At 39.3% G+C, this 16,894-nt stretch overlaps 1 protein-coding gene across 3 annotated transcripts in view; it reads right to left on the bottom strand.

Moving 5' to 3' along the window:
* Positions 1 to 6,125: 6,125 nt before the first annotated feature.
* alcama (activated leukocyte cell adhesion molecule a) overlaps positions 6,126 to 16,894 on the bottom strand; it is a 50,656-nt gene continuing 39,887 nt past the window's right edge. Inside the window, exons 6-16 of one of the 3 annotated variants that reach the window (XM_074671450.1) lie at positions 16,360 to 16,530; positions 16,145 to 16,269; positions 15,122 to 15,254; positions 14,855 to 14,967; positions 14,480 to 14,603; positions 12,857 to 12,978; positions 12,102 to 12,231; positions 11,683 to 11,709; positions 10,915 to 11,029; positions 8,980 to 9,099; positions 6,126 to 7,942 (exon numbers count right to left, since the gene is read on the bottom strand). In XM_074671450.1, the coding sequence (XP_074527551.1) occupies positions 9,015 to 9,099; positions 10,915 to 11,029; positions 11,683 to 11,709; positions 12,102 to 12,231; positions 12,857 to 12,978; positions 14,480 to 14,603; positions 14,855 to 14,967; positions 15,122 to 15,254; positions 16,145 to 16,269; positions 16,360 to 16,530 (1,145 nt within the window). In that variant the 3' untranslated portion in view covers positions 6,126 to 7,942; positions 8,980 to 9,014. The remainder of the gene's footprint in view (positions 7,943 to 8,979; positions 9,100 to 10,914; positions 11,030 to 11,682; positions 11,710 to 12,101; positions 12,232 to 12,856; positions 12,979 to 14,479; positions 14,604 to 14,854; positions 14,968 to 15,121; positions 15,255 to 16,144; positions 16,270 to 16,359; positions 16,531 to 16,894) is intronic. The other 2 variants (XM_074671449.1, XM_074671451.1) reach the window with 2 other exon arrangements.

The following is a 16,894-nucleotide window of genomic DNA, read 5'->3' as shown; positions in this document are numbered from 1 at the left end:
AACAGAAAAAGGGTAAAAATGTGTCACTTTTACAGTTCAGTCAGAAAATTTTGCTTTGTCAAAATAATCTTTATTAACTTGCACAGTTTCATTTGGCGGTATAGTTGTGTTCTGGGACTCCCTGCTCTTCCACACGCTTGTGTGGAGAGCCTGAGACAGGAAAAGCACACCTTCCTGCCATCACGAGCCATCGTTAAAGGCATAAGCAGGGAGCGCGGCAGCAAAAATAAAAACCCCAGACAGAGCAGAGCAATCGACGTGAATACATTGACAGGTGGAGGTGGGTTGCAAAATGCCAGCAGAGGAGGCAGGAAGGAGGAGGAGGCTGTGCTAGAGCTCTTTATATTGCCCGCTCTGAATACAATTTTCCAATAAGAGGCGGACACAGAAGTCAGCTGATCAGTCAGCTAATCTGCACCGGTGATGACAGCTAAGCTGTTAGAGCTTGGCTGAATTCTTTTACAGATTTTTTCTTTGACTGTAAGTATTTTAAATATGTTGTGCATTTAGTTAACAGAGTATGTGTTTATATTTTCTGAGAGAGTGAGTTGGTCATCATCATTTATGTGTATGGTCTGAGAAAGATCTATTTTTGTTTGCAGCATGAGGATAAATTCCAGTTATAAAATATTGATGAATCACAGATTTGTGCTTCAAACATTTTTGCTCACAGTTTAAACATATGTATTTGGGCATGCACTGTTGATGAATAAGGCTCAATGTGTTTTACTACACAATGACTCAACCTGTGGTCCACTCCAGAAGTTCACTACATCTAAACACACCGTGTTAGCTGCAGAGGGAAGACTGAGCTCAGATAAATTCTTCTCACATTACTGAGTCTGTAGACCAGTCTGAGGCATTATATATATTAGACAATATAATCAGAGAAATGTAGACAATGATTTTGACTACCTGATCACTGTGCCACAGGGGTAAGACCAGCCTATGCTGCATCAGAAAATAAATTAAAAACAAATCGATTTTCTAAAGATAAAGTAAAATGCTCTAATTTAAAAGTGAAATTAGTGTTTGGGTCAGAGTCTCTAAATCAGGGGTCTTCATCATTTTTCAGACCAAGGACCCCATAATTGATATACCTTGTGTATCCATATATAAAACTGTGTGTTATATTAAACAGGGCTTAGTATTACGTATAGACAAACCTTGTTTGAGTGCATGCAGTGTTAAGTGATTCTTGGGGACCTGACAGAGCCAGTATGAAACATGCAGCCCTGTGATTGGCAGAACAGTGACAGAGGCGGGTCTTCCTCTGTATTGAGGAGCTAGAAATAAATGCTGAGAGAACTTGTGAACAGCTTGAGAGAGCTGCTGTGTTGATGAATGTGTTAATTTCTGACTTAAAAATAACATCTCTGGCCTCTGTGTATCCATCGATGTGTGTACTGTGACAACCTCCCCTGCTCCTCCTTCTCCTCTTTTCCTCTCTGCCTGTTTCTCACTCTGCTTTCTGTTGCAGTTCTGGTAGGAGGTGGAGTGTTGAGCTGGGAGGGGCTGTTACCTGAGAGAGGCACAGCCTTCCTGGTGGCAGTAGCTGTCTCTCTCAGCAGGGCCTTTTGGGCTTCCACAGCCATCTTCTCTCTAGGTTTGCTTTTCCTGTATCATCCATTAATCCATTACATAGACATTCATATATTTTAGACAATATTGAATTTAACTTATATACATTTCTTATACATGTGTTTATTTTTGGCTTTGCTGTTAAATAAAATGTTTGTAAATGGCTTTTGTTGTGTACTGCCTCCCTTTTTTTATGTCTGCCCCTGGCTGGCAGTAACAGTACAAAGGCAATAACATGAGAAAAATATAAAATATAAAAATTGCCTCATAATGCAAAAATGTCACAGACCCTCTGTTGAAGCCCTCTGCTCTAAATGATCTGAATCCCACCTGGTAGACTCAGTCCTGTCTGCAGAGAACTGTAGCCTAGTTTGTGTGTTTACTAAAAGAAGTTTCTTCTCAAAGGGTCCGAGCTGACAGGGATCTGATGTTACTAAAACATTTACTAGTGACATGTAACTCATACAACCACACTTCAAAAAACACTAAAATATCCCATTAACAAGGCCGGAAAGAGAAAAATGTTTGAACAAATAAATTGTACAGCTCTCATAGTAGATTGTAATAGTAAAGCACTCATACAGCTGTATGTTATTTCTGTCCTTCAGGTGTCCGGTTGTTTTTTTTAAAAAACCTGTAATTTAGAAATTAGTGTTGTTTGATTGTTACAAAATATTTTCTATTATCTTTACAGCACATATAGAGTAGCACGGTGAAATACTGCATGTGTATTATTACTAATGTCATGACCATTTTATTCAATAAATGAATCCCATGTTAACCTTTATCTGAATCAATGTGTCGTAATCCATTAAAGAAATGCATTTCATTTATAAAAAATGATGCATTTGACGTTCAAAAAAGTACAATTTATACTGTGAATGAAAAGTACCGTTTAACTGGACTGATCACTGAAAATCCACAGATAAACACTGCAGGTAGCCCTTCTGTGGACACATTTACACCTGAAGTTGTTTTAATGCAAAGAAATGAAAAACCTTAACCAGGAGCTGCTCCTGTGTACAGATTTTGTTGTAACATAAAATCATTGAATTGAGAATGATGAATGAAGTTTAAATTAAGGACTTGGTCATATCTTGTGGACTGCTGAGAGATCAAGGCCTTTATCATGGCCCCATGGGACCTCGCCCCTGAAATGACCTCCTCCCTGAGCCCCACAGTTAAAGGAGAGATGTTTACTCGAAGCATTCATCCCTAACTTGACACTTTTAGGACATTAAAGAATTTAAAAAAAAATAGAATTAATGTTAAGATTAATTTTATGATGGCAAATAACTGTTAAGTTTGTCAAATGGTGAAACAAATTTCAGCTTTTAAGGCAGGTGTTAACTTTTCCTCCAAACATGCACAGATGGTATATTAAACTATTAACACAAGGAAAAAAAAAACAAAAACATTTAACACAAAAATCCTGAGGAACATTTACTCACTGTGTGCTCTTGTTTCTTATGACAGAGTTATTTTGAATAAACATTTACAATTTTAGCAAATGTCATTCAGAAGGATGTCAGTGTGTAAATCATTAATTGAATCAGACTTTTCTTACCTCAGTTTTCTCCTGTTTTACATGAAACAAAAACTCTCCCAGGCTGAAGAATGAAAACACAGCGCACATTTAGGGCCATCATTCAAATTGTGCTCTGCAGCTAAACTTTGTGGAGATTTGAGGCATGCAGCTCCTTCTCCTTTTAAACAGTGTTTATCTCCTCCCTCCAGTCGTCTCAAACTGCAGGTTTGACTGTGAGATATCTGTAACACCCTCTGAGTGTGTGTGTGTGTGTCTGACGGGATGGTGCGCGATGTTAGCTGATAAGGTGTTTGCTCTGTGATTCTGGACCCATTAGATAAGGGTGGAGCTTATGTTGGTGATATACTCCATCTGCATAAACACACCACAGGTTTCCTCAGAAGGAATATCGCAAACAATAACTATTGGTCAGAGGTATGTTAAAAATTAGATATCACTGAAATGTCACAGAGGGAATCATTCAACAGCTGTTTTTGTTAAAGAAATACCAACATTTTTTAAGACAAAAGATTTCTGCATTTGTATTCACGGAGGAATTTATTTCTCTTTTTTTAGTTATAACCCCTTTTTGCATTTTTAAAGCAACCAGAATGTATTTATTTATTTTATTCAATCATTGAAGAGGTCATCCCTTCAGGGCTGCTGTCCTTCCAGATGGACCCCACCTGTTTTCTTTCTATGAGGTCAAAGCCAAAATAAATAGATAAATGAAAAAATAAATAAATAACTAATAAAAAATAAAAAATAAAAAAATGAATAAATGCAACAAAGCCCAATAAAACAACACAAAAATGATCAGTGTTGCTGAGCTCAAAAACTGACTAGAACAGACTGCCCCATGGTTTGCTTTGAATAAAACACATTAGTCAGGGCTGACTCAAACATGAGGGGGTGGGTGGAGGGATCACTCTTCTTCAAATGTGTTTTGTGTGAAAACAAATTAAAGACCCTGTGAGGAATTTAAGCACAATCTTGAAATAGTCTGACTTTTTGCCTGTTCATATTCACTATTAAATAAGTACCAAAATAATTAGAGTCTTTGTAAATAATTATCTAATCACATTTTAATTGCACACTAACAGTTTTTATATTCAAATGGATCTTGTTGGATGGCTTAATCAATGAGTACACATAAACATACGCTTTAGTAACAATATCTTTTTTATGTTCACTCTCATGTTCTTGTTAAATGTAGAGTGCAGTTTAAGAAACATTACTGCAGTTTGAACAAGGAATGTTTGAAAGGATTAACCAATAAATTTAAGGTCCTAAGGACTTTTTGTTAACTTGTAAAACACAGTTCTTTCATTCCCAAAGAGAGCAAACAAAGAATTAACTGGTAAATAAGAAATGCTTGTAAAATATGAACAGGCCAACTACTCAATATGTGTAATTTCTACCATCTGAAATACCCTAAAATCAAGAATATAAGCCACACCAGTAAATAAGATGTAGTTGGTTTTTGGAGCTCTCTTAGAGGAAAGGGTTTTTTTAGATCATTATTTATAATTTAAAAAAAATGTTTACATACATGTAGCCGAAAAATGCAGGTCATAGATCGATCATATGTTCACAGCGTGCAATCTAATCTTGTTTGCATATAGATGCAGAAAAGAGAAATGGACTTCTGGCCGAGAACGTCTCACTCCTCTGCGATAGGTGGCTGTAGTTCTTCATGTTTCTAACATACTATCCATCCATCTATTTTCTTAACCGCTTATCCTGTTCAGGGTCGCGGGTGGCTGGAGCCTATCCCAGCTGTCATTGGGCGAGAGGCGGGGTACACCCTGGACTGGTAGGCAGCCAATCACAGGGCTTTCTAACATACCATTCATGTTAATCACATTAATCTACTCATCCACTCCCTCTTCCTGTCGATTCCACCAGCAGTCCGATACCAATCACATTATCCATGTGGGTAGATCGAGCTATGCTCAATCTGTTCCTGGTCCGACTAAGCTTTTCACATACATCTTAATAGTCCCATCTCATACTGACTAAGATCGCAGTCCAATGTTGAAGCTGCATGTAAACGTACTGACGGGCTGACGAAGATTCAGCTAGATTAAAGCGCCATCCCATACCACATCCCCACTCAATACCTTGCTCAGTTATTCAATACTGATATATGAGTTGCACTGGTGCAGCACACTTTTTAAATGAAAAAAAAAAAAAGAAAGGTCATGAAGTTGCAATTTATACACCAGATTTAACAACAGTTCAAACAAAAAATGGTCTCTTAACCAACTCCAGTCCCACCGATCAACTCTTTTGTGTGACTATGTGCTATAATCAAACTCACTGCCACCACAATAACCTTAAGCCAAGTTTATCTACCCCTCTTTTTTTTTTTTTTTTTTAAATTCTGACACTGCATACTCGTACTAGCTCTGGTCTTAGTGCTCACTTCCTCATGTCGAGCACCAAGGTGATACCATTGGCTAGAACTGATGGGAAAAATAAACTGTGGTAAAATGCATTACTTTTTTTTAAAACAACAATGTTTCTTTAACTAGTCAGCGGTGAATATTGTATTTAAGTCTAAGCCCTAGTTATTTCTGGAGGCTATTTCTTAGTTTCTGTGGTCAGGCCGGATTTTCCCAAAGAACATGTATCAGTTAATGGTTACAATAGCTCTGCTTGGTGAGGTAGGGGTTGGTAGATGAGCACTGATAGGACATAACCTGGATTCACTAACATTACACATTACAGACACGTCTCAGAGCACAGGGCTGTGAGGAGCACTATACAGTCTGATCTCCTTCTGGACACTAAACTACAAACTGAGTTAATAAAGTTTGATTGTTGTCACCTTCCAGACAATAGTGCTATGTAATAAAAATACTGAAACATGTTTGTGGATAAAAGACAGAGGCTCTATTCTGTTGAACCACAAACAAAAGAAACAACAAAAAGCACCATCTTTTGGACACTTTATTGAACAACAGTAAAAAACAAAACAAAACAGAAAAACAGTTTCAACCCTTTGGCTTTCTCTTCTCCTCTCTTTGGTTTTGCTGCTCTCACCTGATTTCACGAAAGCAAAAAGTGGAATAGAAAAACAGTATTCATGTCAGGTTACATCCATCCAGAAGTACAGGTTGAAAAGTTACATTTGCAAAAACGCTTCATCAGTGACTCCTACACAGTTACAAAAAAAAAAAAAAAAAAAAAAAAACAAGATAGGGAACTTTCATTCATGGTTCAGTGTGAAAAAAAAAAAATGTCTCCAAGATTCAAGTTCTGTAAAACCAGGTGAATTCTGACAGTGCTACAAGACCTTAGAACAATCAAATGCTGAAACAATTCTGAGTTTGACTGATGCAGAGGTTAAACATGGAAATATGAGGAAAAGTGATCCAGACTCTTTTTGCATTTAATAAAATGAAAGCTGCAAAAAAAGGTAACGCTTTTTCCTTTCTATGCTCCTTCACTTCTGTCTTTGATGCGCCTCATCCTTCACAACACTGAGCTTTTAATGTGGAGAAAGGTAGTGATTCCAGAACAGACTTGTCAATAGCGTATATTACATGTAAGCATATTTAAATTACTGCACAGTTACCTTTACGTAAGAGTTTTCATTAAGTTAAAAAAAGATGTTTAAATACAGGAGCAGGTGTCCTTCAGCTGTGTACAGCCTCCTTCCTACATTTGCATTTTTGCTTTCAGTCAGTGGCACATTCGAGAAGACGTTGTGGAGGAGAGTGGTTGGAGCCTCACCAAAGGGAGAGGTGAGCAGAGCTTTAATCTAAAATTTGACCACTAGATGTCACCAGATATATATATGCTTTTAAACTGTTAACAACAAAATCCAAAGCCTGCCCTGATAATCCTGAAGTAGCTTTTTCTTGAATACTTTAACAAAGAGTTGAGGCTTCAAAATGCTGTATTTCAATCTGCAGCACTGCCAAACAGCTGTGTTAAATGAAGGTAATAAATACATCAAACACACACAAGAAAAAAAACAGATTTGGAACTGGTGTCACAAGCCTTTCAAAATAAGAGTACATAAAAAAAAAAAATCTTCCTCAAAATTTTAAATCCAACATTGAGAGTTTGGAACAGGAACATTAAAACCAAGAGGTGAGGACATACAGATGACACTGAGTGTATCATAATTGTCAAACATTATGCTTGTAGATATCTCATTTGTTGCACTAACTCTGCAAACTTTGGTAAATTGGCTGGAAAAAAAAAGTCCCTTATACTAAAACCCAAAAAGTGATTTCCCATATCCAAAAGCCCATTGTGCCAATCTCAAATTCACACATCAACATCTGCATTTCCAAACAGTTCAATGTTTTTAATGATACAGTTACAGTTCTTAGTTTATCCCAGGACATTCATTGGGGTCTTTGTTGAAGCTGTTTGTTTAGAGGTGGTTTTAAGTCCATTTGCCAGTGATTCTCATACCATCAGGAGGTTATTATGAGGCATTGTTGACCTAAAGAAAATTTTGAGGATAAGAAGTAATCCGTGACATAATCGTAGTGTTCAAAATGTCGACTCAAACACATTCTTTGATGAAGAAACAAAAAAATCCTCATGGAAAAACCAAGTGACGAAAGTCTAGACTGTACAGCCTGACAGAGGCGCTGTAACGAACAAAAGCAGCAGTCATCGGGGACGTTTTAAAAAAGAACACAGAATGATACAGTGAAACGAGGCGGGCTCAGTGCAGGCTTCAAACAGTCTGGTGGAACAGCAGGCTGGAGGCAGGACTTGGTTCTTCCCATGTGGACACTGTGTGGACCAGTAGCCAACAGGAAGTCTGTGATTGTTTCATGTTGCAAGTTTGCATTAACTTGCTTCCTCCCCAGAAAAAAAAACAAAACAAAACAAAAAACAAAAGGATTAGTTTCTCTGTTCAGCCGTTTCACATTTCATCATCTTAAACTTGAACAAGCATCATTTCTTTATGGGGACGTCTAAAAAAAAGAGGGTCATAGTTTGGCCTTCAGTCCTAAAAATTATGACATCACTGTAACCCCCCCCCCCAAGAATATCCAAGATGATCCCCCCCTCTTTTCAAGACCAATCTTTCGAAAAAAGACTCCAATAACCAAAATTTACTTTGTTTAAAGAAACTATTTTTTAAGTTCTGAGAAAATCATTGAAATAATAACAGACCGCTTTCATTTTTTGGCTTTAAATACAGTCACTCAGAAATGTATATGTAAGATTTCTGGTAATGGTCATGCCTTCGTTACGTTTCTCAATAACAAACTCACACACCCTCTTGTCAGTCTCTTGGAAACCGCTGCTTTGAGGACCATGATAAGTTTGTCTTTTACAGTTAGCATTATTTAGACAGTCTTTTTGGATGTACCATTTTGGGACAACAATACTCTGTAACTGCCTGACAGTTGTTTAACACCTCTGTTGCATTGACCATCATTGTCTTAAATTAGCATCATGAATCTGCTTCAGTTGTCTGTTAACTTGCCCAACTTTTGGTCCACTTTGCTTGAGACAATCTCCGCGCCTCTTGTTAGACCCTGATTATTAGAAATCTCACCCTCTTTTTTCACATTATTTTCAATGGGGAAAACCATGAATTATACTTTGGTCAATACCGTAGTTCCAGGAACTCTTTCAAAAGCACCTAAAGGTAATGATCCTTCAGACCTTCTCTGTGTTAAAAGAACGGAATCAGAGGTCTGGGACCACACCATAAGATCCAAGCAGATAATTTGAAAATAAATATATGAATAAATAAAACCAATAACAGGACTGAAGGCCAATCAAAGACTGACAAAATCCATTCTTAACAGAGAACAGTTTCAGTGAGGGCATGGAGAAAGATTTTAATGTGCTCCTGTATTTTTAACGTTGGTGTCACTTTTTACCTCTTTCACTGCTCGTAGCTCAGCAGTGAAAAGCTTTAAGCGGTGAGCTCATTATCCTCCAGTTTCTTGCTCTCTTCAGATGATCCGATCTCCTTCTCATTAGTTTTCCAGCTTCCTTGTCTGAGGTAATACAGAAATTGAAAACAGTCAGTCATTGCCAGATATAACTTAAACTTAAGCACTAAAATACAAAATTACTTATTAAATAACTTATCTTCCTCTATAAAGCGACACTTCCTCAGATTTGATCCATTTTTATCTCTGTGTTTAAGTCTATTTGTTTCAATATTACATTTTATGTTTTGTTTCAAAGAGGTTTGATTATACCTCTGTGTTGGAAAATATCAAAGGGGGTGCTTTCTAACAGGAAGTGACAGAAGACATCAGTGAGCAACCATGTTAAAGTAATGTAACACCTAACTATAGTGTGATTGAAAGCCATGAATTGTCAGCTTCCCTCACTCTTCACACAAACTTATGTCTGTTTAAGTTTCCTCTTCCTGTTACGTGGACTCACACGTCCACAGAGATAATTCACAGAGAAGTATACAGCATGTTGTACCCAAAACAGAAAATATGAAACAGAGAACTGTTCTATCTATAGGAATAAGATGATCAGTGTTATCTGCTCTTCCTGTCAGTAGTGATCGTGTTCTGGCTGACTGGTGTTTGGGCCTCCTGCTGTAAGATCCACAGTAAGGGCATGGTCACACTGGCCATTCGAACCATGCTACACTCAAGAACAATCATCCTCTGTAGCATCGTTTCATCACACCTGGTCATTACACCCCATGGTCCTACTACTTTGATGTGAACCCAACTTAAGGCACACGCATGGCTCGCCTACATCATACGTGAAGCGTCTGGAAAACAAAGCGTGACCTCATCAGAGTCTGCATAATGAGACACAGAGAACACTGCTACAACTTTAGAGACAGTTTGGCTTATGTGAAGTTGTTTTGGTCCAACACAGCCCTCTAACACCCCGCTATTGGTTGCTAAGCGCTGCCCAAGTAGCTGCCTATTGCAGCAGCTCTCTCTTCTTTGTCGGTTTTTTGTAATTATTTTCGTCTCTTTTTCGTCATCTTTGTATTTAAAGTGGATCATCACTTTGTATGGTTCATTGTTGGTCATGGACACCAAACTTTTTGTGGCTTCAGCGATATTTTTACTACTTTTCTCCTGTGTTTGTCTGGAGATCCTACATGTAGCCATGGCTGCATTGTTTACATGTGAAATTAGCTGTTAGCAGCCTGTAGCATGTCAATGCTAACTAGTGTAAGGCTTGATGATTTCACTCGAGGTGAGGAGGAGGAGGTGAGGATGACGTGCTGGTTCTCGGGTGTGAGCTGGGAGGTGACGACGTGGACCTGTCCTTCCATCCATCGTTGTTGGGAACGTGGGATCTATCTCCATTGGGATGGATGAGCTAGCCGTGCTAGCCCAGCGGCAGAGGGGCTGCCGTAGGGCAGAGTGTCATTGTGCTGTTCACAGATGTGGCTGACAGAGCTGACATCGGACGCCGGCGCCACATTAGAGGAGCTTCGCCTGCTGTGAGCAGACAGGATCCAGGAGACAGAGACTGAACAGACTGCTGGGGAGGCTAAGTCCTGGACCCTGTGGAGGTGGAGACTGGCTGGGCTGGAGAGTGGTGGACGGGCTGTCGTCATCTATTTTCTTGTAGACCTTTGTGCACTTTCAATCCATTTTCTTACTTTTGTTTTTTTTAAATGCTGCTGTGACTCCTGAATTTCTCCTCAGGGATAAATAAAGTATTTCCTATTTCTATTCTATTGTTTATAATGTTTATCCAGAGCGCAGCACACTTTCGGTCACATTGACCAAACAAACTGGACTTAAGGGCTGAAACGTGCTTAGGCACCGTTCAAATGGCCAGTGTGACCGCTCTCTTAGGGGTTCAAACCAAGTCTTTACCTTGAATTCTTCATGTACAGCCAGTAGATCAGTCCGACCACAGCAGCAGCGATGAGAAGACCAAGTACAACGCCCACAATGACCTTTGACTGATCGTCTGAACTTTCCTCAGAATCTGAAAGCAGAGAGCAGAGACGATAATGGAACTCAGAAATCACGTGTCAAACACTGTATGCTTCAGTTATGATGTTTCATTGATTTAAAGTCAAATCCAAATCAAGAACACAATCTAAACATATCAGAGCCCAGAACGATCAGTTTAACTGTCCGCCGACTTTCACTGCTGACAAATGGTCACACTTAGCGTGGACATACGGTTTTTTCACAAGACTCAGGATTCAGCACAGACTTCAGATTGTGACAGAGCAGCTGTAGCTTACTTCAGCGTGAGAAAATGTTAGAGTGGAAAGAAAGAGAAGCAGGCATCAAAGCTCTTTAGAGGTTATTACGTATTAAGGCTGAAACAAAAAAAAAAAAGATTATTTCTCTATAAAAGTGATTTATTGTCCATTCATTTACATACTTTATACAAATCTGATAAAGGAATAAACAGTTACTGTCATGCAAAATATTATTATCACTATTATACCTCACTGTTATTATTAGCGCCCTTAAGAACAAAAGAAGCTTATCATGGCTTTTATCATATCATTTTTAACTAATGCTGAAGTTCCCACAATTTCTGGATTTATGTAAAGACTTCATCTTTTGAGTCACAATCTTCTCTACAACAGTTTATGGTGACAGGAAGAGAAAACAAGATCTTACCTCTTTTCTCAGGGACCTCCTTAAAAACTGAAATAAAATATAAAAAAAAATTAGAACAAATCAAACAAGCAAACAAAGCCAAGAAAAAAGCGACACTGCAGAGATGAAAAAAGGAGAAAAGCTCGAGCAGGTGCAGACTCAAAAACATGAGCTCTGAAGGTTTATGAAGATGCCTGAACATAAAAAGCACTTACGACAGTAGGTTTAGAGATTTTATGGGGAATAAGAAAAGGTTCCCAACTAACAACGGCAAGTCCAGCTTAATCAGGGGAGGCAGTGAAAGAGACAACAAAGTAAGAGACAGCCAGGTCGGGATGGTCTGGGAACCACTTAAAAGTTCAGCATTGTCTGGTCGCACCCAGAGCTGTGGAGCAGGAGCTTAGTATACACCTGCCTACATGACCTTTACTGTTTCTCACCTGAGGAGACATTGATGGTCCTGGAGTCTTCTCCCAGCCTGTTTGTGACGGTACAGGTGACGGTCAGGTTCACACTCGGTATCACAGTGATTTTATGGACAGCTCTGCCTTCAGAGTAAGAGCTCTCCTCCTGGACACACAAAAATAACTCATCAGAGACAAGCGTACTTGTTTTAATTCATTTCTTTCTTTCTTTCTTTCTTTCTTTCTTTCTTTCTTTCTTTCTTTCTTTCTTTCTTTCTTTCTTTCCTTCTTTCTTTCTATTTCTATCACTTACTATTCTATTCTTACTTTATTGTTTATTAGGGTGGCTGTAATGACTGAATCTCTTCTCTGAGGATAAATAAAGTAATTCTTATTCTAAAAACGTTCTCTGTATCGTCAGGTGTTCTTCCTCCTCTCTCGACTAACTGCAGATCAGGTAGAGATCAGCTGATGCTGTCATCAGACATTATTTCATGTGAAACTCCAGAGAAATATACTTTTTCATTCCCTTGCTTCTCTTCCTTGAATCTGTCTGTAAATTTCTGGCACAAGTGCAGCTGTATTTATGGAATGCAAGGAAAAAAAAATATAGAGACATGAGATACACACACTGTAAACTCGGTGTCATTCCCTTTTTATTATCAGCCCGGGGTACTTTGGCTGTACTTTTCTTACCCTACATGTGAAGCTGGTCTGGTCCCTGTACATTTAAGAAACTTCCTGTTACATGGCAGGACATGCCGTGTCTTCCATGCACTGCTGACACTTACATTTGTGTTGTTGATGCTCCACTGGAAACGGGGTTCTGGTACGCCATCAGCCTCACAGGTCAGGACTTTGAATTGGGCCTCCCCAGGCCTGTGTTTGGTCAAACTAGTGATCACAGGCTTTCCTGAGGAGAGTCAGAAGATCAGCTCTGTTAGTTTATCTCATTATTACCATTTTAGTTTAAACAGTAAAGATACAAAAGCAGCATTAACTTCATTTTGCATAAATGACCGCCTGACTGTCAAAACGGTTTTCACAGAAAAGAAACTGTGACTAGATTTATTGAATGATGGTTCTCCAAGCACCTTCCAAAAAAAACCCTGAAGAGTCCTGATAAAATTAGGGAAATCTACCTTCTACCAGTTCTCAGTGTGAAAAAACACTTGATCAAATTATTCAGGATTTTAAACAAGATAGAATAAGTTAAAGATTTAAACTATGGCTATAAAAGCTGAAGAAAATGTTTTTCATAAACTAAAGCTGAAAGGCAACTGAAGGAAGAAAAATCTGAAAAAAAAAAACAAGGCCTTAAAAAACCAGATTCTTAAAGATATCTTGGAGCATACTAGGCGCCGCCCCAGCAGCTGCCTGTTGCAGTATAACTGCATTGTTTACACTCAAGATTTCAGATGTTAGCAGCCTGTTGCATGCTGATGAGAGCTAGTGCTGGGGCTGGTGCTCTCTCTGAGCTGAAGCGAAGAAAGCAAGGATAATGTGCTGGTGCTGCAGTGTGAGCACAGAAGAGATGACATCGACCTGTCCTTCCATTCATATTGGGAACGTAAGATCTACCTCCAATGAGATGGATGGGCTAGCCATGCTAACCAAGCAACAGAAGGAATACCAGAGGGCAGATTAGCATCATGCTATTAACAAACATGGCTGATGGAGCTAACACTGGATCCGAACGCCACATTGGCAGCACTTCATCTGCTGTGAGCAGACAGGATCCAGGAGACAGAGACTGAACAGACTGCTGAAGAAGCTCAGTCCTGGACCCTGTGGAGGTGGAGACTGGCTGACTGGACAATGATGGACAAGCTCTTGTCTCTGATAGACTTTTTTTTTTCTCTAGTTGACACTTGTAATATTACTCTATTGAACTAACTGAAATGAAATTTCCCCTTGGGGACCAATAAAGTATTCTGATTGGGATTCTGATTCTATTTAGATATTATGAATGTTTTACAGTTATATTATATCATACTTTCTTGTTTTGCTTCTATGACTCTGAATTTTCATTCAGGGATTTGTAAAGTTTATTCTTTTCTATTCTATTCTATTCTATTCTATTCTGAAAACTACATGACAAGTAAAACAGACTTTGATGGTCAAATTTTGCCTCTCACTCCTTTCAGGCTCTGACTGCTATCAGCTTAGAGTCATCAAAAAGAAAATAAACACAGAAACAGAAAGTAAAACGAAACCTATAGTCAAAAACTACAAAATAAGGGGAAACAGACTTCCTGAGAAACAAAAGAGAAAAACACACATGCAGGAAGATAACACAGATCATGTTTCCTTAATAAGCAACTAAAAAGACTTTTGGCTAACTTATAACTAAAACAACCAGGGCGGCAGCAAAATGTTATACACAAATCTACAAAACACACACACTGACTCACCTTCCACAGCCAGTTTGAAGCTCTGACGACGTGTCAGTCCGTCCAGGGAGAGCTCAAAGGTGTAGGCTCCGGCATCAGCATAGGCCAGCTTTTCGAAGTTTGGCTCCTTCACTGGCTTTCCATCCTTAAAGCAGGGTAATAAATATTAGTCAGTGACTCCTACAGCAAAGAGGGGACTTGCTCCTTCATGTCTGGATCACAGCAAATAATCACTGCTACCTTGTGTTTTCTATTTCTTGTCTTGTTTTTCACTAAATTCAAGAGATTTTTCAACTCCATCATGAAGCATTTCTGCTGCGGTGTGATTTTAACATCTTCAAGTGTAACATGTGTTAGTAGTTTCATGCAAGCTCTATAACTCTCCCACAACTTTACCTTTGTCCATGACACTTGGGGTTCCCCTGAGGCAGTCTTCTCCACCTTCACAGCCAGGCTTTCCCCAACTTTCTTCACAATGTCACCAGTGGGACTTAGACTCAGGTCCAGGTCTAAGGATCAGACACAAAGAGAAGCATTAGGAACAACAAGATGTTTCTTAACTAAATCCTAGATTCGAGGAGACAGCCATTAAAAAAGCCAGGATATCAAGTGCTTACCCTCACAAAGTATTTTAGCTCAAAATCATAAAACATGAGTACTCACAGCTCACAGCGATACTCTGGGTTGCCTCAATCTTCTCGTCGTTGGTCAGAGAGCATTTATACTCTCCTGCAGCGTCTCTGCTAATGTCTGTCAGAGTGTGGGAGTCGGAGTTTTCCACCAGTGTTTTCTGGCCCTGATGAAAAGGAGATGAGAGGAAGAGTTATGTCATGCTACATAAAATGGACACTGGAATAATCTGGAGAGTACACAGTCCGGTGGCTCAACACTTTTTATCAGAGCCTCTTTCAAATCAGACTTTCAGTTGGTCTGGACTCACATCTGCAAACTGGTGTGAAACTAAATATCTGTCTCAGCTTTTGTCTGATATTTATCAAGTCTTTATAATAACTGAATTGAGCTTCAGTACAGGAAAAAACGTTATTCCTTACCTCCACAGTCGGGACTTTTTTATTTTCATTGACAATTAACTTTAAAAAACTCTTACAGGTTACATTTTTTAGCCAAACAGAGAAAAAAAAAATCCACTCATGGTTTGCAGTTATTGTCATATAATGTTGGTGTTGGTCTAGTTCACTTTGACCTTTGAACCCCAGAGTCTGATCAGTATGTTCAGTCCAGTCTTATATATTTGCAAATTTACAATTTTCAAAACCATTCCTCAAAAGTGTGTTTTTAAGAATGGAGCCAACATATGTTTGAAGTCCCGTAAGGATTACACAAACCAGGCCAGTGACACAAGGAGAAAATATTAAAAGCATCTTCATTACACCACCAGACCAGTACAGAGCGGTGAGATTACACCAAAGGCCATTCAGCAAAGATGACAGCACAGGAGGAGAGGACAGGCCAGCGCCCTGGTTAGCCTTTTAGCATAGAGGGTTTTAGCCTGTGCTGGTTTCAATCTTGGTTTCTTGAACTTCAGGTGGACTTGTCGATGCAAGGAAACAAACACTAGTGACAAATCCTTTTTTTTAAGAAAGCCCAGCTAAAAAAACAGATGATCCCTGTCATCTGGACATGGAGACGGCAAAGATCAGCTGGCACTTTAGCTCTCTAACTGACCTTGATGTAGAAAAAGAAGGAGCTGGGTGGAGGGTTTCCGTCAGCTTGACACTTCAGCGTCACATTGTCTCCCTCTACGAAAGGTCCCTTGGACATTATCTGAAGGGTGACCTTCTCAGAGGGATCTGTTCAGACCAGAAAGGAACAAAATGAGAGTAGCTCGACATTAACCTCGAAGAGGTAGAGGTACGTCAAGTGAAGAGTTACACACTCACAGTGAACGGGGAAGGGTTCCAGAGCAGTCTCCTGATCTTTCTTCTCATGTGTGGCCACGCAGGCAAAGACTGCACCAACGTCCTCTTTGGTGGCTGTGTACTGGAGCATGGAGGAGGTGGTGGAGAGGCCTGTGGCTGGATCGAGCTTCATGCTGGGGGTGATCACAATGGCTGCAGGGAGGAGACAAAACACACAACATGCTGATCAGTGCTACACTAAGAGCATTTGGAGATGTACAAACAGGAGTGCTGGGATCCACTGAGTTAGTTTTTTATTGTACCCGACACCTTTGAAGTATCGTTCGAAAGCAGACATGAAACTTGTGAACACGGACTCAGACCTGGTGTGGGATTTAAGCGCATTTTCAGAGTGATGAATGCTGATCTGTGCGTGGAAATAAACGAACGCCAGTTTTTCAGTTTTAGGCAAGTTTTACAACACCGTGGACTTCATCTTTTGAAACTTTAAGTGCCGACATTTAGTATTTTACCATTTGTTTGAAACATTAAGGACGCGGTCACACTGCCCAATCAT

The sequence above is a fragment of the Halichoeres trimaculatus genome, unplaced genomic scaffold (assembly GCF_033239565.1).
Source record: "Halichoeres trimaculatus isolate MK-OKI-2021-1 unplaced genomic scaffold, fHalTri1.1 fHalTri1_scaffold_6, whole genome shotgun sequence".
Classification (NCBI taxonomy): Eukaryota; Metazoa; Chordata; class Actinopteri; order Labriformes; family Labridae; genus Halichoeres; species Halichoeres trimaculatus.
This window is presented reverse-complemented; position numbering and strand designations above follow the sequence as displayed.